The 26908-nt window shown below is 44.9% G+C and overlaps 1 protein-coding gene across 1 annotated transcript in view; it reads left to right on the top strand.

Annotated features, from left to right (window-relative positions):
• The first annotated feature begins 21626 nt into the window (after window positions 1-21626).
• The window catches only part of URAD (ureidoimidazoline (2-oxo-4-hydroxy-4-carboxy-5-) decarboxylase), a 37235-nt gene continuing 31953 nt past the window's right edge, over window positions 21627-26908 (top strand). The window contains exon 1 of the mRNA XM_089685772.1: window positions 21627-21843. Within this exon, the coding sequence (XP_089541898.1) occupies window positions 21669-21843 (175 nt within the window). The 5' untranslated portion in view covers window positions 21627-21668. The remainder of the gene's footprint in view (window positions 21844-26908) is intronic.

Genomic DNA, 26908 nt, shown 5'->3' with positions numbered 1-26908 from the left:
GAACATTCATTACCGTTTTGTTTTTAACAAATTTTTCATTAAAGGGACACTATCAATTTTATATTTGTTTTCATTGTTCATTTCTCATGGATTGTTAATTTATTTTTTGGCACTGATAAATGAAAAACTAAGAACACATTCACCAGGATCTAAATCATATACATTTTTCTCTTTGTAACAGATGGTTGGATATGAAAAAACAACAACTATGGGGAATATGAAATTGAACAGCTTTTTTTTCTTAACTGGGTGATAGTGTCCCTTTAACTGAATATTGAAATCAGAAGATATGACATGATGATTTATTTTTTATAAGGATGTTGATAAAATTACACATTGAGATTGCAATAGGAAGCACAGAGCTTGCAGTTTCATTGTTCCAGAAGGGCATCCTAGACATTCCTCAAGTACGGTTACTTCTTTCTAAAAAAAAAAAAGGAGTAATGCAATGGTGTGCACATTATGCAGTAGCAAAGACAACTTGTTTCCTGTGTTTGAGGACCTCTAGAGTTTTCTTTAACTTGGCAGAGTCTGATAAACTTGGACTGGCAGAATATTTGTGATAATAGTAATCAGAGATTGGTGGAAAAGTAACAGACTGATGATTTTTCTTGCTTGATTTGCATGGCTGTATTGATAGGGCTGATGCATGTTAAAAGTGCACTTATTCCTGTGGCCATCCATAATTCATGGTCAAGAAATGACTAGAGCTTGGTTAGCCTCAGCAGTGTCTTGTAGTGGTTAATTTACTATAGCTGGAGAGTGCAAAATCTGGTGCAACGAAACCAATCAGCTTCTAGGTTTTTTTGTGAAAGCTTAATTTAACAAGCTGAATTTAGAAACTAACATGCACAGCTGCACCAGATTGCGTACTCTCCTGTTTTAGTAAATCAACCCCATAGTATCTTTGACTTATGGCTAATGGTGTAAATATGGGCAGCCCAGTGGCTAAATGGTTAGCACTTTTGTTTAGCAACACCAGGGTCGTTGGTTCAAATTCCAACCATGGCACTACCTGCTTGGAGTCTGAATGTTCTCCCTATGTTTGTTTCCTCAAAGTACTCCGATTTTCTCCCACACTGCAAAGACATGCTGATAGGTTAATTGGCACCTATCTAAATTTGCCCTGGTATGTGTATGTATGAATGAGTTAGGGACCTTAGATTGTATGCTCCTTCGGGGTTAGGGACTGACATACCTGTAATAAATAATAGACATGTGACTCCCAGAAATATTTGTCTATGTACAGGTGTGGGGGAACAATGTGTGGGCTGTTCCAAACTGGGGTTCTGCTATATGGTGGTTTCCCAGTCCAAGAGTAGTTAAATTAATGGATAGGCACTATTACAGATATTTGGAGAATGTACTTTTTATCAAAGTACATTTGAGTTCTTTTGTAACACTGAAGTCTGTCCCACAGTGTCCATGTTAGGACATCCCTCCTGCATAACCTTCTTTTTATAAGTCTTTGTTTTGACTTCCATCACCTCTGTTTTAGGAGGGTTTTGTCTGTTACCAGTAGTAAAACAAACTTTCTCGCCCATGTTTTGAGTCCACTAGCACCCTGATCTTCACTAATATCCTCCTTAAAAAAGTATTGGAACTTAACTGTGTGATTGTCCCAGTAGTAACAGCTGACAGACAGGTTAGGTAGATGTGAAACAGGAAGAGCTGGAATTGAGGAAAACCTGCTGGAATTACTGGAGTGAACAAATTTAGCCTTAACAAATGCTACAAGCTGGGAGCAGAAGAGGCCGCAAGGTGTATTTGGAGTAGCAAGCAGGATACAGTAGAAACACTTGCATTTAGTCCTCATGCACTCTAGAGATCAGGGTGCTTCTGGACTCAAAATGTGGGTGAGAAAGTTTGTTCTACTACTGGTAACAGACAGAACCCTCCCAAGACAGAGGTGATGGAAGTCAAAACAAAGACTAATAAAAAGAAGATTATGCAGGAGGGATGTCCTAAGATGGAGACTGTGGGATGGTCTTTGCAACTTGAACAGTGAGGCCGGACACAGGAAAGACATCACCAAGTGCAACTGGAAGACAGATGCTTGACGCAGGAAAGACATGATCAGGCGCGGTTGAAACACAGAAACTGGGTACAGAAAAAACACCACCAATGCAAATGGAACAGAGAGGCTTGATACAGGAAAGATACCACCAAGTGCAACTAGAACACAGAGACTGGATACAGGAAAGACACCACCAAGTGCAACTAGAACATAGGTACTGGATACAGGAAAGACACCACCAAGTGCAACAAGAAAACACAGAGACTGGATACAGGAAAGACACCACCAAGTCCAGCAAAAACAAAGAGTCTGGACACAGGAAAGATACCACCAAAGAACAACTGGAACAGAAAGGCTAGATACAGGAAAGATACCACCAAGCACAACTAGAACAGAAAGACTTGACAGAGGAAAGGCACCACCAAACACAACTGCAACAAAGGGGCTGGATACAGAAGAAACACTGCTTGGTGTACCTGGAACAGAGAGGCCAGATATAGGAAGCACAACTGGAACAGGGAGGCTGAATATATTAGAAGCACCACCAGGTGTTCCAGGAAAAGAGAGGCTGGAAACAGGACAGATGTCACCAATCTCAACTTAATCAGCAAGGCTGATTACCCAAAATGACACCACCATGCGTAGCTAGAAGAGTGAGGTTGGATCAAGAAGACATGTCAGCAGAATCAGCAAAGTAGGATAACAGCAGACTAGGTACAATTTTCAGAAATTGGAAGAAGTTCAGCAAAACAGCAGAAAACGTTTTGCTCAGGCTTTAGCATAACATCCTTTAAACTGAGACATCTAAATGCCTGTGTTTCATGTTTCATCAGCAGACATCTGCCTAGAAACAGCACATCTCATAGAAGAGAGGGCGAGAATGGCAGAACAGCAGCCTTCGCGGTACAGTAAGTGAGCGTAGCCCATTTGTTGCACCGACCTACCAGACGCCAAGTAGAAAGAAGATGGCTTTTGTGGAAAACATGTGGCAGGGAATTTTTAAACAGACACAAAACCCAGACCCTTAGCCGTAAGCCAGGCCATATCTCTATATAAAAAGAGTAAGGAAAAATATAGAAAAATAAATAATCTACATAAAACTGATTGATAAATAAGGTATTCTGAATGTGACACATCCTCTTTAACAACATATTAAACCCTACCCTCTGACCATATCCACACACTTTTATTATGGATGTTTTACCATTAAAGTAGTATTACTTTAATGGCATTTTTTAGTATTATTATTATTATATTATTATTATGATTATTTTAGGCATTTTTTAGCCTAAAACAATGAGCTCAATAATATAACTATTCCCAAGTAAACCATTTGTTAAAATTCTAACCATAGCACATCTAGTTTACAACTTTCATTGCTTCTGGTTCCTGCTTTCTCTTTGCTTATTCCCTGAATGTCCGGTTTTCAAAGGCAGGAGTTAACTGTAGACAGTACAGTCTTCAGCCAGTCTCCAGTATTAAACATAGTTAATGTTGATTGAGAGAGTAAAGGTCCACTATCAGTGTTTAGATAATGTGATAATACACATTGATTACAAAGTGATTCTTTTTAATTGCATCAAAATGTTTGTGCCAACTATTTGCTGAATCATGGACACATGACATCATGAATACACAAAAGAGAACCGTGGGCACAAAACCTTTGATTTAAATATGCTCATTAGCTACAAACTTTATAAATGTTAATAAAATTGTAAAAGAAATGTTGACATTATCACTAAGCTGCATATGGCCTGTGCACAGAGCAGATCTGAGGGAGGGACCCAGCAGATCCACCCACTAAAGGCTTTCAAAAGTAGGATTGTAACCAGTCTGTGTTACATAAAACTTCTGCATAGAGGTAAAATACAGGATTTGTTTTGCTCTGGATTAGTGCACAAACCTGGAGGAAATATGTATTCAACAACTTTGCTGTTTTAATACATACAGAGGTAGTAGAGTAGTGGATGTATATTTCTGGAGTGCCGCTTATAAATGGCACTTAAAAAAACACACATGGTTGGACAGTGTGCCTGTGAACAGCTGTGATCTAAGGCTCAGATCACAGACACAATGCACAGAGCTGATCAGAGTGGCTCTTTACCTTGTGATCACTGTGATGACCAATAGTGTTTATAATTGAGAGTCCTCCCCATCCTCTCACAACAGAGGAAGGGAAGGAAAATTGTGCCAAAAAATTAGATCACCTTGGGGTGTCTACTTTCCAAAAAAGGGTAATTTGTGGAGTGTTTGTACTGTTCCCTGGCATTTTTATTCAATATGTTTTTATAGTAAGTAAGATAAGTTTTTTTAAAAGATTTTTTAATCTTTTTTTCTATATTTAATAAAAAAAAATGTAGATTAAATATCACCAAAAGAAAGCTCTATCCATCTAAAAAAAATGATATAAAATGCAGTTGGACCAAGTGTTGCATGACCTAGTAATTGGCAACCAAACTATCACAGTACTGAAAATTGATAAATGGCCTGGAAATGAAGAGGTATATACAGGCTGGTACCAGCAGTGTATTTACCACAAGGCAATCAAGGTGTTTGCCTAGGGCGGACATTTTCAGGGGGTGGGGGGTGGTACTGCCCCACAGAAGAAGGGAAGCGAGTGGGAGGGATGGGGACCTTGTCAGCTCCGCCTTGAGATCCTGAGGAGGCTGCACTCTGCTGGAGGGTGCAGGAATGGCTGGCTGCTTATTTCATTTTGTATCTAAAGGTTAGTCTGGTGGATCGGGTGGTCACGGCAGGGGTGGAGGTGGATGTGTGTTGGGTGGTGGGGGCGGTGTGGGGATGGAGGGAGGATTGCGGCGATGGACTGTGGTAGCAGCGGCGTGGGCCGTGGGCCCTGGGAGGGAGGGGAGCCCATTGTTAGTGTTACCTAGGGCAGAACATGAACAAAATACACCACTGGCTGGTACTAAAGTGGGTGAACAGTATTTCTTTAGCCTGCAGTTCTGCTTTAAAGGTCCATTACAATGACTGCCAATAGACCTTGTATTAGATGCAGCCATGGTATGGACCCCTTGTATGCACTGCACAATAGACCCAATACATACCATGTATCTGTATGATAATTCTGCCTAATGATTTTATTGATAAGAACTGAAAGAATATGTTTACTGTGTATCATTTGTGTCATATTTAGGATGCTTGATAATTCTCATTGAATGAAGCATTTTGATGTTGCTACTTATATTGTATGTATTTTTACTACTTCAAAATTAGATGTCTCATCTTCTGGTACACCTGTATATATTCACCAAACTCATGCCATACTCATGTAGCAGTTTTGGGAAGCTGACTTCTCAGAGTGTTCCTGCTCCGGGAGAACATTTTTCATTACCAATGTAGCTCAAAAGGAGGGACACACTTTTCTAATAAAGCTCTGGGTTTTTTATTGCCCTGTACAGTAAGGGGAAATTTTGCCAATAGAAGCACAAACAGCAATAAGAATATTATTTTAACCTTTTGCAGCGGGTTATTACCTTTAGTATTCCCTTTGGGGACTTTCCCCTCACTTCCAATCCTGTGTGCCAGGTTATCTCCAGGACAGAAAGCAAGAGGGAATTTCTGCAATAGACAATAGCAGAAAATTGTCAGAATGCTCAGAATCCAGTAAGAAAATTTCTATATACCTAAAGATGCGTAGTAAACACAAGATGGATGTCTAGCAGACAGGCAATGTCTGACTCACTTGTGTGTACTATGCATTTTTGGGTAAGTGAAATTTCCTAGATCTGGATGTATTAAAGTAGAATTTAGAGCAAAACTTTTTTTTTTTCATTTTGGATAGAACAAGGAAGGGTTATAAGCACTGTCTGATTTTTTTTTTGCCATCTGTGTGCAATTGCGGACATTTCCCTTCACTTACTGTCCCATAGCTAAACAGGAAGTGAGAGGAAATCCCTGCAAATTAAGAAAATTACTTGGGGACCCCCAGGTCAGCAGAACCAGTGTCCTTATTGGAAGATATACTCTCTATTACTCTCCTGGAGACAAACCATGATTCTGGATTTTCTTTTACTTTCACTTTCAATGGTAATGAATAAACAGGACAAATAGAGAGGATTAATCTCTTTAACAGGGGCACAGACAGCAATTAAAACCCTTTGAGGACCAAGGGACGTATTTGTCCCATGTTTTTAATTGCCTGTATCATCTGATTAAGAACTTAAAATACTTTTTTTTTTTTGGTTTGAGTCAAAATATTAGTTCTTATCAACAAATGGATCTAGCTTTTTGCCAATGGCTTAGTTACAGCAACTGAAATGTGCGAACTTTAAAAACAAAAAATTGATTCTTTTGGCATTCCGTAATCTTATGGTCCTCAAAGGGTTAAAACTGACAGATGTTCTAACCCCTCTTCGCTCTATCCAAAACTACAAACAAAAGTGTTGTCTCTAATTATACTTTAAGGTTCCATTACTCAGTCTATTGTGCCACCACTGTAGGCCAGGAGCCTAATTACTTATCAGCATTGGAGGAATGTGTGCAGGATGACAGCAATAAAAACTTGACAGAGGATCAGTCTTTACTTAAAAAAAACATTTTGGCTGGAATTGGGCTTTGAAGTGTAGGTTCATCTTCAGCAAGATTTTCAAAAAATCTCCGTATTCAAGTCCATATCTTTGGAATAATTCATACCTGCTCCTCTTTTAAATGCTGCACCCCTTTCCATTACACATGCAGCTGTGGGGGGCCCCTCATTCTTCCTTCTTTCTGCCATTTGAAAAGCAGACTGGACATTACAAGAGCTCAACTAGAGAAGAAGCGAGCACACTGTGCATGCATGGAGTTTAAACAGTCTAGAGAGCCCACTACTGTGCTCATTTGGAGAAGAAGAGAGCATGTGCACAGTTTCTATGGCCCAGAGTGGCCACCATAGCAAGCTTAAAGTGGAGCTGCACCCAAAAGGGGTAGTTCCGCTTTGAGCCTTTGTCCCCCCGGGGGGGGGGAATGGGTAACCGGAATTTGACAGGTACCTGCTCCCACTTCCACTGCGAGTGCCTAGGCGATCAGAAGCAGAAGTTGTCCTCCCCCCTCCCTCCCTGTAGTCTTCTGGGACACATGACAGGTCCCAGAAGACTACGGGGCCATTCACAAAGTGCATCGCTTCTTAAGCATGCGCAGTGGGCACCCGGCTGTGAAGCCGAAAGCTGTCACAGCCAGGTGCCCACACTGAAAATGCTAGTGCCAGGGAGAGAAGATGGCCGGTGAAACCAGCCATGGTGAGGACACCGCTGGACTGAGGGACAGGTAAGTGCTGTATCTGCTGACTTTTAAAATACTTTTAAAATACAGCCAAACACCTACTGCATTATCTTTAGCACTTTATTTAGTAAAGGAAGATAAAAATTCATACTCATAGGCCTAATAGGCTGAATAGCATGTAGAACACACAAAGCACGAAATACAAGTGTCCGCTATCAGACTCCAACTGGTGAATGGATGACTGAGCCAGCTGATGTGTTTTGGGGAACTGGTCCCCTTCCTCATAGCTCTGAGGCCATAGATGTGAGGAAGGGGGCCATTTCCCCTAAACGCGTCAACTAGCTCAGTCATCCATCCACCAGTTGGAGTTGGAGTTGAATAGTGGACGCTTGTATTTAGTGCTTTGTGTGTTCTACACACTATCAGCCTATTGGGCTTGTGAGTATATATTGTTATCTTCCTTTACTTAATAAAGTGTTAAAGATAATGCTCTAGGCATTTGCGCCCTCTCTGTTTGTGTTTCCTATATACTAAGTATGCCAACATACCCTTGTGACCTCAAAGGGTACCTCTCAGGTTAACAATAGAAATGCTGCCACTGCCAGCTTGTCTTTGAAGGAAGGTTCAAGCTCTGAGACTCCTCATATATGCTTTGCCGTTTCAGGATTCAGTGAAATCCCTGCAAGTATGCAAAAGGGGAGTTCCAAAGTTACCAAATGCCTATTTATCCCATCTGTGACTGAACTTTATATTTGAAGCAAGGATGAGCTTGACAAACCTGGAGTCTGCATATATAAACAGAGCTCAGTTCGTAGATTGAAATCAGACTTGCAATAGGCTAGTCTGCTCTATGTGCTGGTGGGTTCAGATGGCTCATACTAGGGAGTGTCATCACCAATGTGAAAGAGGCAGGGACCATGGAAGGAGCACACTGACACCTTCTGGCCTATCAGCAGGTTATAACACATCTCTATCTATATGTTAACATTTCAGTTGTGTATGTTTGCTTGTAGTTGCTCTTTTATGGGATTGAGTAATGGCATCTGCTAAGGGCAAACCAACAGTCCCCTCTCCTGCAGAACACACCCTCCTTTTTCTCACTTCCCAGTCTCTTCATTCAGCATCTCAGAATGAAGAAAACACCGAGTACATTCAGCTATGGAGAAGCATGTCACTCGCTCCCTATTCTCTCATCTGACAGTGCTTAGTGATTGGCCCAGCCCTGTCACATGGTGGTAGGGAAAGAGTCCTTAGCCCTGTGTAAGCTCTAACTGGAGCAAGTTGGGGCTTACACAGGGATGCTTTCGTAGCCTCTGGTGGCTGAATAAAGTATCAGATTGTGAAGGAAAGGTAATAATTCTCTAGAAATGATTAAAGAGAACCTGTTACTTTATTTCCAATGTGGAAAGCACTGTCTGGGAAATACTGCTTTACATTCTCCTTGTTATGCACTGCTATAATTTACCATGTATTGCACTTAAAGTAATAATAAGCTAAACCAGAACTTTGTACATGTTTTACTGCATTTTGCAATAAATATAATGCCTTATTAAATCCCCATGGTTGCTGTGACTTTCTTACATACGGCCTATGTTGTAGAAGTCTCTCCTGCTAGACACAAAATCCAAACTTTTTTTTCATCTAACAGCAAAGAATCATGATTTATATTTTTTAAAGGATGAGCAGAGAGCATAGCACATCACATGTCTGATAAAAAAAAAAGGTCAGCACCTGCCCACAGACTCAGAGGTTTTCTTTATTGGATGCAATGAGCAATGGTCCATCTTCTTCCCATAGGGACAGCCTTCAGAGATAGGGCTTGCAATTCAGGATATAACCTACAGACCAAATTTGTGGAGCCTTCCTATTGGTCTGCCATTGTAATTTCCCTCACCCAACCTCCATACCCAGGTACAGGTTGTTTTATAGCAGGATCCTAAATCATTTGAATGGGCTGCTCAACACATCACTGCTATGCATACAGCACAATGTGCATGCATGAGTTTTGATCTGCTGTGATGTGCAATGTAACGCACTGCAATGATGTGAACAGGCCCATATGGAAAGGGTCTAATTATTTAGGTGTCCGTTTATTAAGGTCCAAACTGGCCCACATTTACACATTTCAAATGATACAACATTTCAAGTATGTAATGGCTTGCCACCAGCTCACCTGAATTCAAGGTGTGGTGGATATGACCAAAAACACCAATAACAAATGAATGAGACCCTTAGAAAAGAACCCCAAGTTAATAAAGTGTTCTATATAGTATGTCCCCATGGGGCATTAAAGTGGTTGTAAAGGCTGAAGGATTTCACCTTCTTTTACAATGAATTTTATTGCAGAATAGATAACATCAGAGAGTCAGTCAAAAACAGATGCACTGACCAACAGGAATAAAACATACAAGTTTTCTGAGGAATAATACAGAGTATGTACTGATGGATAGAAATGAAAATAAACTTAGTACACAAGTGCCATTATATAAAAAGGGAAAACAAAACAATAAGTTGCAAAAATGGTAGACATTTAGAGACCAATCAGATAAAAAACTATAAGAAAAGATTATCACTGAATCTGCATACAGAAGGCGGGGAAGATGGAATATGGAGCCTCGCTGAATGCATATTGGTACTCTATACTCAGGACTCCCAATGGAGTCCGACATGTTGATATAGTATTGCTGGTACGGCACTTAAGACAAAAATTACAATCAGCACAAATATCATAAGAACAGGCTAAGCAGAAAGAAACAGAGGAACAATGAGAAAGGAGACAAAGGACAATAAAACAAATAAAGGCCTCCAGGGGGACCGTGACGGAAGAAGAGAAAAAAATAAGTAAATCTTATATCAACAAACGGGACTGGTCAAATCTTGACGGTTGGGCTACATCGAGCCAGGGACGCCAGGTCTGCAGAAACTTTGTATGGAAGACAAAAATAAAAATGCAATTGGCGCAAGAGAATTTGTAGTGGATATAACGTTCACTCAGCAAATCTTAAACAAAATAATCCAGTAAACAGAAATTAAGATATATAATCATATATGCTAGTAATAAAAGGACAACAAGTAAATGATGCAGCTTTAGTGGTGAGGAAAGGGAAGGGGGGAGGGGGGGAGGGAAAGGAGGGGAAAAAAGACTTGTAATGCAAACAGTACTGGATTGAGATAGATGGTATATATATATATATGTATACATATATATACAAAGCTGCAATGTAGACACCGTCGTGAGGCTTGCACTTTCTAGAGTAAACCGGACTCTGTGGTAAATGGAGAAGAAAGAGAAGTGCGCCAGACTAAGTGCAGTATGAATATAACAGCTTATTGCACACAAGATTATAAAAACTCACAAGAAGTGGGTAGATATCAGGCATCAATATATAAGGAGGAGGATGTCATCTGTGCTGCACCTCACAAATGGATGGCTGCAATGCCAAGGTGTTGCACGGCTGGCGCTGTAGGCGGGTCCCACAGGAGGAAGCGAGGTGGCAGGCGCAGTAACCGGGAGTCGCGGCGCAGATAAGAACCGGGATCCAGGGCAGGCACTGCTGATCTCTCACATCAGCGTGGGTATAGGAGCCAGCTTGAGGCACATCCAAGATGACCGCCGGGCAGGAAATGACTTCAGGACGTTGCTGGGAATCCTCCAAGGGGGCGGTGATGCGTTTCTAGGCAACCTGCCTTTTCATCAGACCAGGTCTGATGAAAAGGCAGGTTGCCTAGAAACGCATCACCGCCGTAAAACACCTTGGCATTGCAGCCATCCATTTGTGAGGTGCAGCACAGATGACATCCTCCTCCTTATATATTGATGCCTGATATCTACCCGCTTCTTGTGAGTTTTTATAATCTTGTGTGCAATAAACTGTTATATTCCTACTGCACTTAGTCTGGCGAGAAACTTTGTATGGGTGTCTAACAGTATAGCCGTCAGCTTTTCATTAACCATTATAAAGTTCATCCAATTTTTGACAGCCCCGAAGCTGAGGAGGGGGGTCTTCCAAGCCCTCGCGATCATCAGTTTGGTAGCCATGAATAGATGCGATGTCAGCTGCCGTTCAGGACGAAGTAGACCCACTAATGGTTTAAATAAGAGCGCTTCATATGGGTTGAGCTTAATGTCTGTGTGAAACATAGTGCAGAGAAGGGCATAAACCCTGATCCACAATCTGCAAACCTTGGGGCAAGTCTGCCAAATATGGACCATGGTGCCTATTTGTTGACAACCCCGAAAGCAAGTCAGAGAGTATGTGGGGATAAAACGAGTCAGACGAGCAGGTGTGTAATACCATCTTTAAAGAACCTTATAGGCATTTTCTAGAATGGTAACATTTCTAGAACATTTAGATAATGCTTGGGTCATAATCCACCAATCCTGCCGATCCAGAGTGACCCCAAGTTCCGACTGCCAATGCTGATGATAAGAACAAATCGGAGGCGTTCTATAAGAGATAATGGCAGAGTAGACCAGAGAGATTAAGCCCGGAGCATGGGGTCTATGTCTGCATAACTTTCAAAAGGGGTCAACCTGTGGAGTCCTGAATGCGCCTGTATTAATGTGTTAATAAAGTGACGGAGCTGAAAGTAGCCAAAATGTTCCCGCAATGGGATATCATAAGAGGAGTGCAGAGTTTCAAAGGTAAGTATCCGACTGGGAGAGAGCAAGGAATGTACATCGTAGAAGCCATGGGCTAGCCACCAAGCAAACTGTCTGGAATTGTCACAACCCGGGGGAAATAATGGATTATGTAGCAAACGTAGTAACAGCAGGTGGGCAGAAATTAGACCAGCGGAATATTTAATAGAGTCCCAAAGTCGAAGGGTAAGCATCAACGTCGGACTAAGGAATGAAGGGCGATGAATAGGAGGAAGCCACGGCAAAGAAGGGAGTGGTATCGGGTGGGAATCCATCAAGTCTATAGTAGCCCACAAGGGGATTTTGAGAGATGCATGAAGATGGGCTGAGGGGGCAATATTGGCCGCTAAATAGTAAGCCTGAAGATTCGGGACAGATAACCCACCCTCAGTCTTATAGGCAAATAAGATTTGTTTGCTAATTCTGAGATAAGTGGAACCCCGAATAAAAGACAGGAGTTTTCGCTGATGACTACACAGGATATGTGAGTGTCAATGCCTATGGTAGTGAGCTTTTGAAGGAATCAAGAGCAGCAAAGAGGTAAGAATAAACACACAAGAGGCTGCAAGCTAACTTGTAATAGTACCCCCCCTCATACAAGGTCTCCCCACTGTTTTAAGGTCAGGCTTAAGGGTAAACTTCTGATGAAAAAATTCCACCAGACAGGGTGCAGAAACATCAGTAGAAGGAATTCAACACCTCTCCTCAGGACCATATCCCTTCCAGTCAATTAGATACAAGAGCTTCCCTCTGATGAATTTAGAATCCAAGATTTGCTTGACTTCATACTGATCCAAAGTACTTGCTATTGGGGAAGAATGATGATGAGGACTTAGAAGCTGACAGATGTAAGCTCTTGGAAATATTTGCCTCAGAAGGAGTAAGAATAGGAGAACACACGCCAGGAAACTGGGCTGGAGCAGACACCAATAACCAGAATGAAGGGTCTGGTGAGGAGGCTGCCAGGGAGGGCACAGTAGGGTGTATGGGGGCAGTACAGGGGACAGAGGACACAGTAGGGTGTATGGGGGCAGGACAGGGGACAGAAGGCACAGTAGATACTAATGTGGAAACCACGGCTTGATCCAAAGCAGCTGAAGGGAGTTTTGGGGTCTCCACAGGCAGAGCACATGAATCTGGAAACTCAGATGGTACAGAGGTCACAGATGTTGGGACCTCCACCCATCCAGAAGGTAGCAACATAGGAGCTCTAAGCTGCACATTATGTAAAGGGACTGAAGGTTTGGGCAGCAAAGAGGGTAAGGAACTAGAGGCGGACAGCACCGGAAGGGGGCCCGCAATAGGAGTAGGCAGGGGAGCAGCCTTACTACAAGAAACATTTTGTAAGGTTTAGCAATGTTGAGGAAGCATCGAAGAGGTGGTGGCCTCAGCCACAGTGCAATGTGGGCGGACAGAACAAGACTTAATTATATGACCTTCAGCCCCATAGTAAAGGCAAAAACCAAATCTTAGGCGATGCGATCGCTCTTGTGGAGTAAGGTGTGTTCGGCCTAACTGCATAGGCTCTTCAGACATTGGTATGGTTGCAGAGGTAAGTTGATCAGGCACTTTCTGGAAAACAGGAGCAAAAGAACCCACTGGAGGGTGACGTGGAAGAGCCCTTTCCAGATCTTGCTCCTGGAAGCGGATATCAATCTGGATGCTAAGACCAATCAAGTCATCCAGGAAGGTGGGTATGGTTCTTCCAGCTAGTTCATCCTTAATATGGTCTGCTAGACCCTGCCAAAAGGTTGCAGAGAGGGCCTCATTTTTCCATGCCTGTTCCGAGGCTAAGGTGCAAAACAGAACTGCATATTGTCCAACAGTCCTGCTACCTTGACGAAGCCGAAGAAGAGCTCCTGCGGAAGATGAACTTCTGCCGGGCACATCAAATGTGTTACAGAAAGCTTGCAGGAAGACTGGGAGGCTGCAAATAGTTGGATCTTGTCGCTCCCACAGTGGCAAGACCCAAGCCAGTGCTTCACCAGATAGGAGGAAAAATCATATACGCCACCTTAGCACGATCAGTAGAAAAATGGTGGGCTGCTAGCTTGAAGAGAATTTACCACTGATTGATAAAGCCCTGACAAGCCTTGGGATCACCAGAGAAGTAAGGCGGTGGAGGCAGCTGGAATCTCGAAGGACAGTGTTCCACTGGGGAAACAGCGGAAGGTGGAGCAGCCGGAGCCGGGGCCAAAACAGAGGGTGAGGAAGTGGACACAACCTGTAGCTGATCCAACCGGGAGGAGAGTTACTGCAGACAGTGTATGATTTGTTCTTGGAAGGCCTGCTAGACCTCGACTCTCAGCGCCAAAGCCTGAAGTTATTCCAAGACAGGCTGTGGTGTCTCCGAAGAGTTCATGGCCTGAGCAAACTGTCAATGCCTATGGTAGTGAGCTCTATAGATCCACAGCCTGGGGTTCCCCAGGGCATGGAATATAAGCCCCAGCAGGCTGGGACCAGGTCGCGGCCCCCAGGTACACCCAGCTGAGGTGGAGGAGACCGCTAGCGGGAGCAGGGTGCAAGGGAGAAGGCACAGGGAATCCAATAGGCAAGCCGAGGTCAGGACAGGCGGAAAACTAGCAAGGTCAGCCGGGGGAACGAAGCTGGGGTCAGTACACAGATAGACAATATAGGATTCACAGCGGGAGCTCCAACAACACGAAGTTGCTCAGGCAAAGTAGGACATACTGAGCATGTCTTTTATAGACAAGTCAGTTAGGAGGAGGCCCACGAAGTGATGAAAGGGAAGGACATAAAACCCAGGGAATAGCAGAGGACACCCACAGTGAGCACAGACAAACACATGTGAAGAAATCAAGAGCAGCAAGGAGGTAAAAATAAATGCACAAGAGGCTGCAAGCTAACTTGTGACAGTGAGGGAACAGGAACTGGTAGAACTCAAAACATGTACAATAATTTGGGAAGATAAGTCATGCATTGATTCTACTGAACCATGAAAGCGGATAGTGAGACCAAGAGGACAACATCTCTGTCAAATCATTAAAGACAGCGGGGAAATTAGCCTGATAAAGTCCATCGTAAGTCGGAGTGAGCTTGATTCCTAAATACAGCAAGGCCGAAAGCCATTGAAAAGGGAATGAATGTTTCAGAGTCACCAACATTGATGGTGAGAGGGTAATCGACACAGCCTTAGATTTGGCCGGGTTGACATGGAGGCCTGAGAGAACTGCAAAGGAATCCAAAACCGCAAGTAGGTTTGGCAAAGTAACCCCTGGATTCGTAACTGACAAGAATATATCGTCAGCGAACAGAAATAACTTATGCTGAGAACCAGCTACATCCATTCCCTTAATATCAGGATGCATACAAATGGCTTCTGCCAAGGGTTCTAAAGCTAAATAAATAGTATGGGGGAAAGTGGGCACCCTTGTCTAGTTCCCCTGCCAATCGGGAACTTTGGGGACTCAAAACCGTAATATTTGAGTTTTGCTTGGGGGGGACGTACAGTATATAGCGAAGAAATACAATGCAAGAACAAGGGACCAAAGTCAAAATGGTGAAGGACCGACATGAGATAAGGCCAGGACAAAGTGTCAAAGGCCTTGTTAATGTCAGAATGATTTTACCTTCATGCATTCTAACCATGAAAGTAAAAAACTTTCTGTGTGCAACAGCCCCCCCCCCCAAAAAAAAAACTTACCTGAGCACCCCCATCTCAATCCAGCAATGTGCATGAGAGCCTTGGCTCATTCAGGTCTCCCTCAAGGCACGCTCATGGACACACAGTGCAGCAGCTCAGGAGCAAGCCTGCTCAGGTACCCCCATAGCAAGCTACTTGGTATGGAGACACTAGGCAGGGGGAGGGGCCCAGGAGTGCCTCAGGGGGACCTGAGAAGAGGAGTATAGGGGCTTCTCTGTGCAAAATCACTGCACAGAGCAAGAAAGTATGACATGTTTGTAATTTTTAAACAAAAAAAAAATCTGCCTTTAATATCACTTTAAGCCATCCTGAATCAAAAATGTTTGATTCTGGTTGGCTTAAAGCCACATGGGGAGAGATAGACTGCTTTTTTTACCTGGGGTTCTGTCCTAGGGTCTCATTCTGTTCAGAAGATGTGCAGTAGAAATGTTTAGAAGTTACATTTTTACCATTTTTACCTCCACTAGTAGTTTCTCACGCTCCTGCACATCCCGCTCCCATGCCACCTTTCTCACCCTTCTCCTCCTCATAACCGCGGGGGACATCTCCCCGAATCCTGGCCCTCCACCACCTCCCTCACCCGCACAAAACCCTCCCGCCTCCACGTCCTGCCGCAACCCCCGCAACTTAGTATCTGTCCCCCTGCTCCCTAAAATCTGCCCCCCGTTTTCATGTGCACTCCTGAACGCCCGATCGGTGTGCAACAAGCTTACCGCCATCCACGACCTCTTTGTTTCCCGCTCCCTCAACCTCCTGGCGATTACGGAAACCTGGATCCAGCCCACTGACTCTACCTCCCCTGCTGCACTCTCCTACGGCGGTCTCACCTGGACCCACTCACCCAGGCCCAATGGTCGTAAAGGTGGTGGGGTTGGCCTGCTCCTGTCACCGCTGAGCACCTTCCGAGTCCTCCCAAACCCCCCCTCCCTATCCTTCTCCTCCTTCGAGGCCCACTGCGTCCGACTATTCTCCCCAACCCCCCTAAAGATTGCTGTGATATACCGGCCTCCTGGATCCATACCCCGCTTCCTGGAAGACTTCTCCTCCTGGCTACCCTTCTTCCTCTCCTCTGAGCTACCCACTATCATCCTTGGGGATTTCAACATCCCTGTCAACCTCGACAACCCGGACACAGCCCGTCTCCTCCACTTAACCTCCTCCTTTGCACTTGCACAGTGCATACAATCCACCACCCACTCCGACGGTAATATCCTTGATCTTGTCTTCTCCAACCGCTGCGCTCCCCACAACCTCACTAACACCCCCTTCCCTCTCTCTGACCACAACCTGATTACCTTCTCTATCTTCTCATCCTCCAATGCCTACCCCTCCAAATGTCACACTACTACCAGCCGTAACCTCCGCAACCTTAACCCTGCCTCCCTCCACTCCGCAGTTGATCAACTCCATGACCGCATCCTCCCCCTGTCCTGCCCCGACTTGGCTATGACCGCCTACAACAATGCGCTGTCAACAGCCCTTGACTCACTAGCGCCTTTAACCACACGCAACATCAGACCCCGACCGCTCCAGCCCTGGCAGACTGATCACACCAAAACCCTCAAACGACACAGTCGTGCCCTGGAGCGACTATGGCGCAAAACCAAATCCCAACAAGCCTTCACCCGATACAAATCTGCCTTCCACACCTACACCTCCTCCCTCCATACTGCCAAACAAGCCTACTTCCTGACCCTCATCAAGGCCCTCTCCTCCAATCCTCGCCGACTCTTCTCCACCTTCAACTCTCTACTCTCGCCACCCCCACCTCCACCCAGCACCTCACTCACTGCCCTTGAGATTGCCAATCACTTCAAAAACAAGATTGACACAATTCGCAAGGACAGTGCCGCAACTCACACGCCTTCTCAACCCGTCCCCTCTCACACAGCTACCCCCTCATCCCCCCTCCCCCTCGACATAACCCACAGGGACTTCGTCGCTGCTCAAACTCCCTCCAACCCCCTTCCCCCTCACTCAGCTACCCCATCTACACCCCTCTCCCACGGCCCCACCACTGCTCTGACCTCCTCTCCCACCCCACCCTACATTCCTCATACTGAAGCTCCCCCAACACTCCGCACCTTTGACCTTACTACCATCGAAGAAGTCTCCAAGATCCTCTCTGATGCCCGCCTCACCACCTGCCCCCTTGACCCTATCCCCTCACAACTCCTACAACCTCCCTCCCCCTCCATCCTACGCTCCCTCACTTACATCTTCAATCTCTCCCTCTCCTCCGGCACTTTCCCTTCCCCTCTGAAACATGCACACATCACCCCCATACTTAAAAAGCCCTCCCTGGACCCCAATGACCCGAACAACCTCAGACCCATCTCCCTGCTCCCATTTACATCTAAACTCCTCGAGCGCCTAGTCTACACCCGCCTATGCTCTCACCTCAACGACAACAACCTCCTCGATCCCCTACAGTCCGGCTTCCGTCCCCTACACTCCACCGAAACTGCCTTACTCAAACTCTCCAACGACCTGCTAACCGCCAAAGCTAATGGCCACTATTCAGTGCTCCTACTCCTTGACCTCTCTGCGGCCTTCAACACAGTCGACCACCCCCTCCTCCTCAAAAAACTACACTCCCTCGGCCTCAGAGATTCTGCTCTCTCCTGGCTCTCATCCTACCTGTCACAACGCTCTTTCAGCGTTACCTATAATGCCACCACCTCCCTCTCACTCCCCCTCTCTGTTGGGGTCCCTCAAGGCTCTGTCCTCGGGCCCCTTCTCTTCTCCATCTACACCTCCTCCCTTGGCCAACTCATACACTCTCACGGCTTCAACTACCACCTCTATGCCGACGACACACAAATCTATCTCTCAACCCCCCACCTCACCCCCTCGGTCTCCACCCGAATCACACACCTGTTGAGCGACATATCAGACTGGATGTCGCTCCACTTCCTTAAACTGAACCTCTCCAAAACCGAGTTTCTTGTCTTCCCTCCAGCCCGGACACCACCCCCCATTGACTTCTCCATCATGTCCAACAACGCCACCATCAAACCCGCCCCACAGGCCAGAGTACTTGGTGTCATTTTGGACTCCAACCTATCCTTCCAGCCCCAAGTCCACTCTTTAACAAACTCGTGCAGACTCCACCTCCGCAACATCGCCAAAATCCGCACGTTCCTAACTCCAAAAACCACTAAACAGCTCATCCACTCCCTCATCATATCACGACTCGACTACTGCAACTCCCTCCTCACTGGCCTGCCTCGCTGCTGGCTATCCCCGCTTCAGTCCATCCTGAATACGGCTGCCAGACTCATTCACCTTTCCAACTGCTCCGTTTCCGCCACCCCCCTCTGCCAATCCCTCCACTGGCTTCCGATTGCGCAACGGATCAAATTCAAAATCCTAACGCTGACGTACAAAGCTGTCCACCATACTGCCCCGAACTACATCTCTGACCTAATATCCAAGTACCGCCCAACACGCACACTCCGCTCCTCACAAGACCTCCTTCTCTCTAGTTCCCTGGTCTCCTCCTCCCATGCCCGCCTCCAGGACTTCTCCAGGGTGTCACCCATCCTCTGGAACTCCCTGCCCCAACCCATCAGATTATCACCTACTCTCCTCTCCTTTAGGCGCACCCTGAAAACCCATCTCTTCAGGGAAGCCTACCCCGCCCCCTGCTAACTTGCCGACCTCCTCCACTCTTCCTACCACTCCATCCCCCACAGCTATCTCCTCCTGTGCCACCATCCCCTCCCTCCTAGATTGTAAGCTTGAAAGAGCAGGGCCCTCGATCCCCTCATGTTTTGCATTGTATTGGTATTGTTCTGTCACATGTTCTGTCCCCCTTTATAATGTACAGCGCTGAGCGAACTATTGGCGCTTTATAAATACTGTATAATAATAATAATAATAGATCTTGTAAGATTATGGGCAGTTTATAGGCAGCTAAACTCCTCAATGAAAATTAAACTATAGAGATAGGAAAATGAAGGCCTCATTCACTTAGGTGTATTTCAGCATATGCCCGTCCAAGGGCTTTTTTTTCTGTACTGGGGTGCACAGGTGTTCCATGTATTCCCATGCAGGCAGTCCCCTTCACATTCAATTTAAACACAGTGGTTGCACAGACACAGCTGCTGCTCCCAATTTGACATCCATGTGGGTGCGGATGCAAATCCCCGAACACACAGGAACCCACACATACATGCACCTGTACTCACGCCCACCCCACTCTTAAATTTGAAGCAGTGGCTGTGTCCATGCAGTGGCTTTATCCAAACTGAAATGCACTGGGCTGCCTGTGCAGTGATGCATGGAACATCTGTGCACCCCAGTGCAAGAAAACATGGCCCTCACCTGGGTGTTTGCTTAAGTACACATGTATGACCGAGGCCTAACAGTTAAAAATATCAAAATTAAAGTTAATAATAATACTGGCTAAAACACTCAGGTATAAGTATTACAGAAATATCTTCATATTAATAAAAGCTTAACTAGCTATTCACAAATGGTCATTCATTAATAGTTCTTTACTATATGTATTATACTGTATGTGCATATATATCCTGCTCTATCTTCTTCTGGGATTACCGAGCAGTGAGAGAAGAGGCAGAGAAATTCATTCATATGCTTCCCCATCACATCTCTTCTCTCACTGTTATTTACCACCTCTGAAGTGGAGAAGCAGAAAAGGGAGAAAATTTGCACAAACGGCCAGTCAGATCCATACATCGCACCTTTTTAATATGGGTGCGTTTGCATGACATTCACTGGCCGCTTCTCATTGTGCTGGAATGAGAAGTGGAGAACAGCATGTCCTCATCACAGTTTTAATAAGCCACATTAAATGCTATCATGACTTTTCTCTGTTTTATGAATGGACACCTTAGTGTTAGCCATAACAGAAATATCACGTGATATAAAGAAATTAATATGCCATTTCTTCTCACACCACTTTTGAAAGTCTGTTCATCATCCTTTTGTTGCAACAAAGAATTAACTGATATGTTGGAAAAATGGTGAACTACTCTTTGAAACGTTTGAGTAAAACTGCCGTATTGCTAGAAGTAGATGCCAAATTTTTGGTAAAAAAAAGGCAAACACAACAAACTGGAAAATATTTGGTAAAAAATAGGCAAACACAACAAACTGGATTTTTTTTAGTAAAAAAAGGTAAACACAACAAGCTGGAATAAACATGCTAAATGTAAACAGAGAATGAGGGACTGTCTCAGTTACATTCACAATGATCATGGTGCATAGAGAACTAAACCATTGAACATGCTTACTGTATATAGGAACAAAAAAAACAATACAAGAACAAAAGTGCATCAAACATTTCACATACAGCTATTTCACCTTTAAAAATAATCAGTATAATAACACTCTGATAACTACACCTAGCAGCACCTCAGAACTAACAGATCAAGCTTACAGCTGTCCTCTCAGGAGCAGTAATGAGCTTGGGTTCGAGCCTGGATTAGGTCCAAACCCAAGTTTTGCTGAATCTGGAACTGGTCATCGCTAGGCCAATGAGCTGTGGGTGGCCTGGCAATGACAGCTAACTTCTGGGTCAGCCTGAACCAAAGCTCATTGCTATTACGGATTAGGGAAGAGCTTGGGTTAGGACTTGGGTCCAATCCTAACCCAATTTTGGTTGAACCTGGAAGTTAGTTGTCATTGGAAGGCCAATGAGCTGAGGACAGAAGATTCTCTGCCCAGCAGGTGCATATACACAAAGGGATAGGGATGCTTGTGGTATCATTGAACTTGATAGGCACATGATGTCACAATGATGTCAGGATCACCTTTTCTATACATACAGCTCTGGGGTGAGGAACCTTCCTCCCACATCTCATTGGCCCAGTAATGACTGCTAAGTTGATCCCTACTCAAGAGTTCCCACATAACTGTTTTCTTGGCTTTGGCAGAGGAAAGCCTGAAGCTGTGTTCATCTAATTTTTTTGTACTAAACACTTTTTCAGTGGATGCGAATCTTCGCTCACATGCAAAAAATTTCAGTTTGAGGTCACTGGCCTCACGGTTCAGTAATCAGTTAAAAGTGAACTTATTAACTACATTTCTAAACCTGTCTCTACTGGAGTGTTTTGTACTTGCATATCTGTCTTCTCTGTTGGTGCTGGACTACCAGAATGGATATACAAGCTGTAAACGGCATGGATTACGAGGAGTTTTTGGATATATTTGGGAACATCATAGAGAAGTGTCCACTTATAACAGCAGCTGTGTGGTCTAATCATCCATTTTCCAGTGTTAACGAGATAGAAGAGTGTGTGTATGAATTTATTGACTCCCTACCTTCATCTGGTAAGATTGTGCTCTTTACTTTGCACTTTATGTATGTTTGGGATTATTCACACTAGAGCAGGGGGTATTTAATACTTGCTATCTGTGGGTAAGCCAACATAACATTGATATCAGAGTTTAAAATTCACCAATTTTATGTAAGCACTACATCCCCAGGAGTCACTAAGTTTTTTGGGTCCCCCTACAGTCTTGGACAGCTAGGCAACACGCAACTTCTTCTGAATCTTGTTTTTGTGATTTTATTAAGGGGTATTGAACTTGGATGGGGTTGAGGGATGCATGGGATGCCCAAGGAACTAAGAGCTGTGAGGACAAACTCCTTATCAACTATGTACAAGTCTATGGACAAGAAGCAAAATCTGTCTGTTCTTTGTGAGCTCTCCTCAGACCTCAGATTTATCCTCCTCCTCACCCAGCAGTACTAAGGGTATTCCCTGGGTAAGGGAATTAAGAAGCTGCCGACTGTTATGGGTTGGTGGCTGCTTTCAGGATGTCTGCTCAGCTGGCTCCTTTCCTGCTACTCAGGCTATTCCTCCTAATAGACGGTGAAACAGTGGAGATCCCTTCATCCAGGACCATCCTGTAGGTAGGTCCCTTCCCTGGGCCCCCTCCCAGGCTCCACACTCCAGCCTCTACTCCATCTTCCACCCAACACACACTGACCACTTCCTGTTGATCAGGCTCAATCATATCTGAGGGCTGTCCTGACCCCATGCCAAGCCTCCTGCTTGATAATCGGTCAAGATCCCCCAGACATGTAGATCTGCCTCTCCTCACCCCCACCCATTGCCTTATAGAAGCTTCTCAAGTTTCTAGAGCAGGGGGAGGTATCAAGGAACTGATCTGCAGAGCCCTCAGTCCCTGACCTAGAGTAACCTGGCTGTCTCATCCCAGGCTGACTCATCCCAGGCTGCTATTCAGCCTCTTTCTAAAAACAAATTTCAGAAATAATCCACTGCCTCCAATCTGAGGTGACTGTTGAATCCACAGCAAGAGAACATCTATCAATAAACAAATAAGCTCACTGCAGGTCCTTTTGAATCTAGTGGCAAGGACTAGATTTAAAATGGAGAAAGCTCTTGTCTATAATCAACTAATGTCATTTTAAGAACAATATGTAGTCTTCTGCACGCTAGTTGGGTCCCAATTGGTGTGAAGATGTTCTAAGGTGTAGATGATAGTTATTAAAGTACTTTTCTTCTCAATGGTAGTGAACTGATGTAAGGTCCCCTTTGAGGCACTAAACAAGGACAGATTCAAAGTGGTGAAGTGTAAAAGGGTCTGTGAGCAAGACCAACTCTCTCTGGGTGACAAGGGCCAAAAGCAACAGTAGTAGCAATCCCATTCACCTGGGAAGGGTAAATTGTTGTTTCAGCTGGCACTGCTGTATTCTGGCCTGCAGCTGTGCGTCCTGCGGTCAGCTTGGATGATGAGACTGTAATGCAAACATGTTCCAATGAACTAGGCCGCAAACTGGGGTGACTATGTGTAATGTCCGCAACTATGTGCAGGTAGACAGCAGGTAGATAGCAGATGTGATGAAATTGTCAGTGTTCACTTAGTTATTGGGTGTATGGGACTCTCTCGTCCGATCAATGGTGTCTGGCAGGCCTTAGTAGTCTGTTTAGAGGCAGAAAAAATAACATCGCCAATATTCTGGCCAATAGAATCCATTAACGGGGTTCCAATGTGCAAATATGTGTATGTAGTATGCGCTCTTACTGCATTTTTAAGCAGCTCCTCTCTTACCAGGAGAAAAGACGTTCAGAGGTGCTGCAGCCTTATAATTTGAACAAAACTTGTGCCAGTCACAGACAAACTGTAAGCCCTGAACTGGGAACCCCTCAGCCAGACTTAAGTAGAAGTCCAATCAACACCCCTTGGGCAGCACTGGCCAATAACATCTCCTCCTACTTTATCCTAAATGATTCTCCAATTCGAGTGGGAACCCTCTTTTATGCGAAATCTATACTTTCTTTATCGCCTTTCACTGCAAGCAACCCTTTAAGAAGAAAGTTTTGACTTACACAAATGAAACAGTTGTATTCAATAAAAGTAAACCTGTAGTGAAGTCAAACATTATAAAATAACTTTGTTACAGAACAGCAAGTGCCATAAGGTGCCAGGGCAAGACTTTACTTTTATATGGTGAACCCCAAAGTATTGCTGAAGCATCTATACAAATTTAGGTTTCTTTCTTAAACAAACCAAGAAAAAAGCATGTAGCTTCTATTTCTTTTGGGAGCAGCAGCTGAACAGAACTGCTCTAAATTATTTGGAGCACTGAAGCATCTCTGGAGCCAGAGCTGGGGGTGTTGGAGCAGCTCTGAATCCAGAGCTGGGGGTGTTGGTGTAACTTTGGATTCAGAGCTCGGGGTAGTGGAGCAGCTCTGGATCCAGAAATAGGAGTGATGAAGCAGCCCTGGACTTGGAGCTGGGGATATTGGAGCACTGCTGAGCATTGTCTCTGTTGTCTCTGCTAAGCAGAGCTGTTCTAAATCATTTTGGAACACCAGTGGGTGTTGACATCCCTGGAGCAGCTTTGGAAGCCAGAACTGGGGGTGTTGGAGTAACTTTGGATTCAGAGCTTGGGGTGGTGGAGCAGCTCGGGAGCCAGAACTGGGGTTGTTGGAGCAGCTCTGAATCTAGAGCTGGGGGTGTTAGTGTAACTTTGGATTCAGAGCTGGGGGTGGTGGAACAGCCCTGGAGCCAGAACTGGGGTTGTTGGAGCAGCTCTGAATCCAGAGCTGGGGGTGTTGGAGTAACTTTGGATTCAGAGCTGGGGGTGGTGGAGCAGCTCTGGAGCCAGAACTGGAGTTTTTGGAGCTGCTCTGGAACTGGAGTTTGAGGTGCTGAAGCTACACTGGAGCTGGGGGTGTTGGAGCAGCCATGGAGTCAGTGCTGGAGTAGTTGGAGCAGGTCTGGAGTCAGAGCTGCAGGTATTGAAGCAGCTGTGAATCTAAAACTGAGATTGATAGAGCAGCTCTGGAGCCAGAGCTGGGGGTGTTGGAGCTGCTGTAGAGCCAAAGCTGGGGGTGTTGGCACATCCCTGGAGCTGGGGGATGTTAGAGGAACTTTGAATCTGGAGCTGGGGGTGTTGGAGCAGCGCTGGAGCCAGATCTGGGGGGTTTGGAGCAGCTCTGGAGCCAATGTTGGGGGCGCTGGAGTAGGTCTGGAACTGATGTTGGGGTTGTTGGAGTAACCCTGGGGCTAGGAGTGTTGGAGCAGCCCTTAAGTCAGATCTGGGGGTGTTGGAGTTGCTCTGGAGCCAGAATTGCTCTGGATCTATAGCTGGCGGTATTTGAGCAGCTCTAAAGCCAGAGTTGGCAGCCCTGGAGCTGGGGGTGTTGGCGCAGCACTAGAATCAGAACTGGGGTGTTGGCACAGCCCTGAAGTCAAATCTGGGGTTTCCTGGGCTGCCCATAGATGGGTCTGAGATTTTCTTAGGTGCAAGCTTGGAGGTGGAGCTCAACTGCTGGAGACACTCAGGAACCAGATCTGGCAAACAAGTTCCAACCCAACTCCCATCACAGTATATCTGCACCTTAGTCAGGCTTGTCAACCATCAGCAAAAATCTGTGTTTTTTACAACTATCTGTAAATATCAGTGGCTGAAAACATGTCATGCTCTGCTGACTTTTGTAAGTGTAAACCGGTCAAGTTACTTGTTATGGGTATTGTCAGTGTTTCCATATTGTGTTTATACTGTTTAAAGATTGATTGTCTTAGTTTTTATTGTCATTTTTCAGGTTATCTCCATCAGTAAATTTTCCATGTTTTGCCAGTAAAAAATACTGCTGGAAGTTAGCAACACCTAGCTCAGTGTGTAGCCAGCCATAAAATACACGTGTGATCTATATCTGTAATACACCAAAATGAACACAAGATGTCACTGTTGCCTCATTTTATAAAGTGTAGAAATCCTCATTTGTAGGCAACTTTGTAAATTCTTGTAACTTTGGTGTCTTTTTATGACACAGAATAGCTGCGATTCAACTGATCTCAGCTATTCTCTGGTCATTCACAGTTTATGACACTCAGGAGATCATGTCAGCCCTTCACTGGAGATCTGTGTTCTATCTCCAGATTCTCCAGCCCAGAGCTGGAGAATCAGAGGGACCGCAAACTAAGCAGAGATAATTTACCTCTGCTTAGTAAACTGATCTTTTACTGTAATCTCACGAGATTATAGTAAAATGAGCCGTTTTCCAGAGTTTGTAGACCGTTCTCCAGCGTTTGTAGACCGTTCTCCCTTCGTTCGGAGAACTGCTTCATAAACGGCATTCACAGGAGAACTGTGTTCTCCGAGAATGCTGGAGAACTGAGCAGCGATCTATTACCGCTGGTTCATAAATGGACACCTTTGTAGCTCAGTGACAGACAATTATACTGTGAGCATCTGTGTTTCAAAATCAGTCTTTGGGGAGTCACAAGGTTCAGATCTTTTTGTCTGTTGTTCTAATCTTCACTAGCACTCTTTGTCAGGGCAGTTTTGTGGAAAAAACACTGATATTCACCTGTATGACATGATAAAAGTGTAACTCCATCCGAACGTTTGTTTCATGTTTTGGTTTCAGTTTGGAAGTGTTAGAACTTCTGTCAGATTTTTACATTTGTTTTCTTCTTTAGAAGATGTCCCTTCATTTCCTGTATGGTCTCCAGGACAGGGTGAGAGGGGAATCTCTTACCCCCGGTTCACATCTATGTGGCCGGGCGGGCCACGTTTTGCACGGGCACGAGAGCCCATTCATTGGAATGGACTCCCGTGCTCGTGACACACAGGGAAAGAAGTCCCTGCACTTCTTTGGAACCTCGATTCCCAGTACGGTTGCATTTCCCAGTGCAGGTGGCGTGTCATTAGAACTAATGGCACCCACCCGCGGATCCACAATTCTCTGTGCGGGTGGTGCGGGTGGTGCGACTGCACGCATTTTCATGTGGATCCGCAGCGGCACCACCCGCACAGATGTGAACCTAGGGTTAAGCTGGAACACAGAAAACTTAAAACAAATAAAATGATGCACACTGGGATAGAATTACTAAAGGAAAATAGACTGTGCACTTT

The sequence above is a fragment of the Staurois parvus genome, unplaced genomic scaffold, assembly GCF_062004578.1.
Source record: "Staurois parvus isolate SC_StPar_1 unplaced genomic scaffold, SC_StPar_1.0 ptg000387l, whole genome shotgun sequence".
Lineage (NCBI taxonomy): Eukaryota > Metazoa > Chordata > Amphibia > Anura > Ranidae > Staurois > Staurois parvus.
The sequence above is the reverse complement of the archived record's forward strand: the minus strand, read 5'-3'. Positions and strand labels throughout refer to the sequence as shown.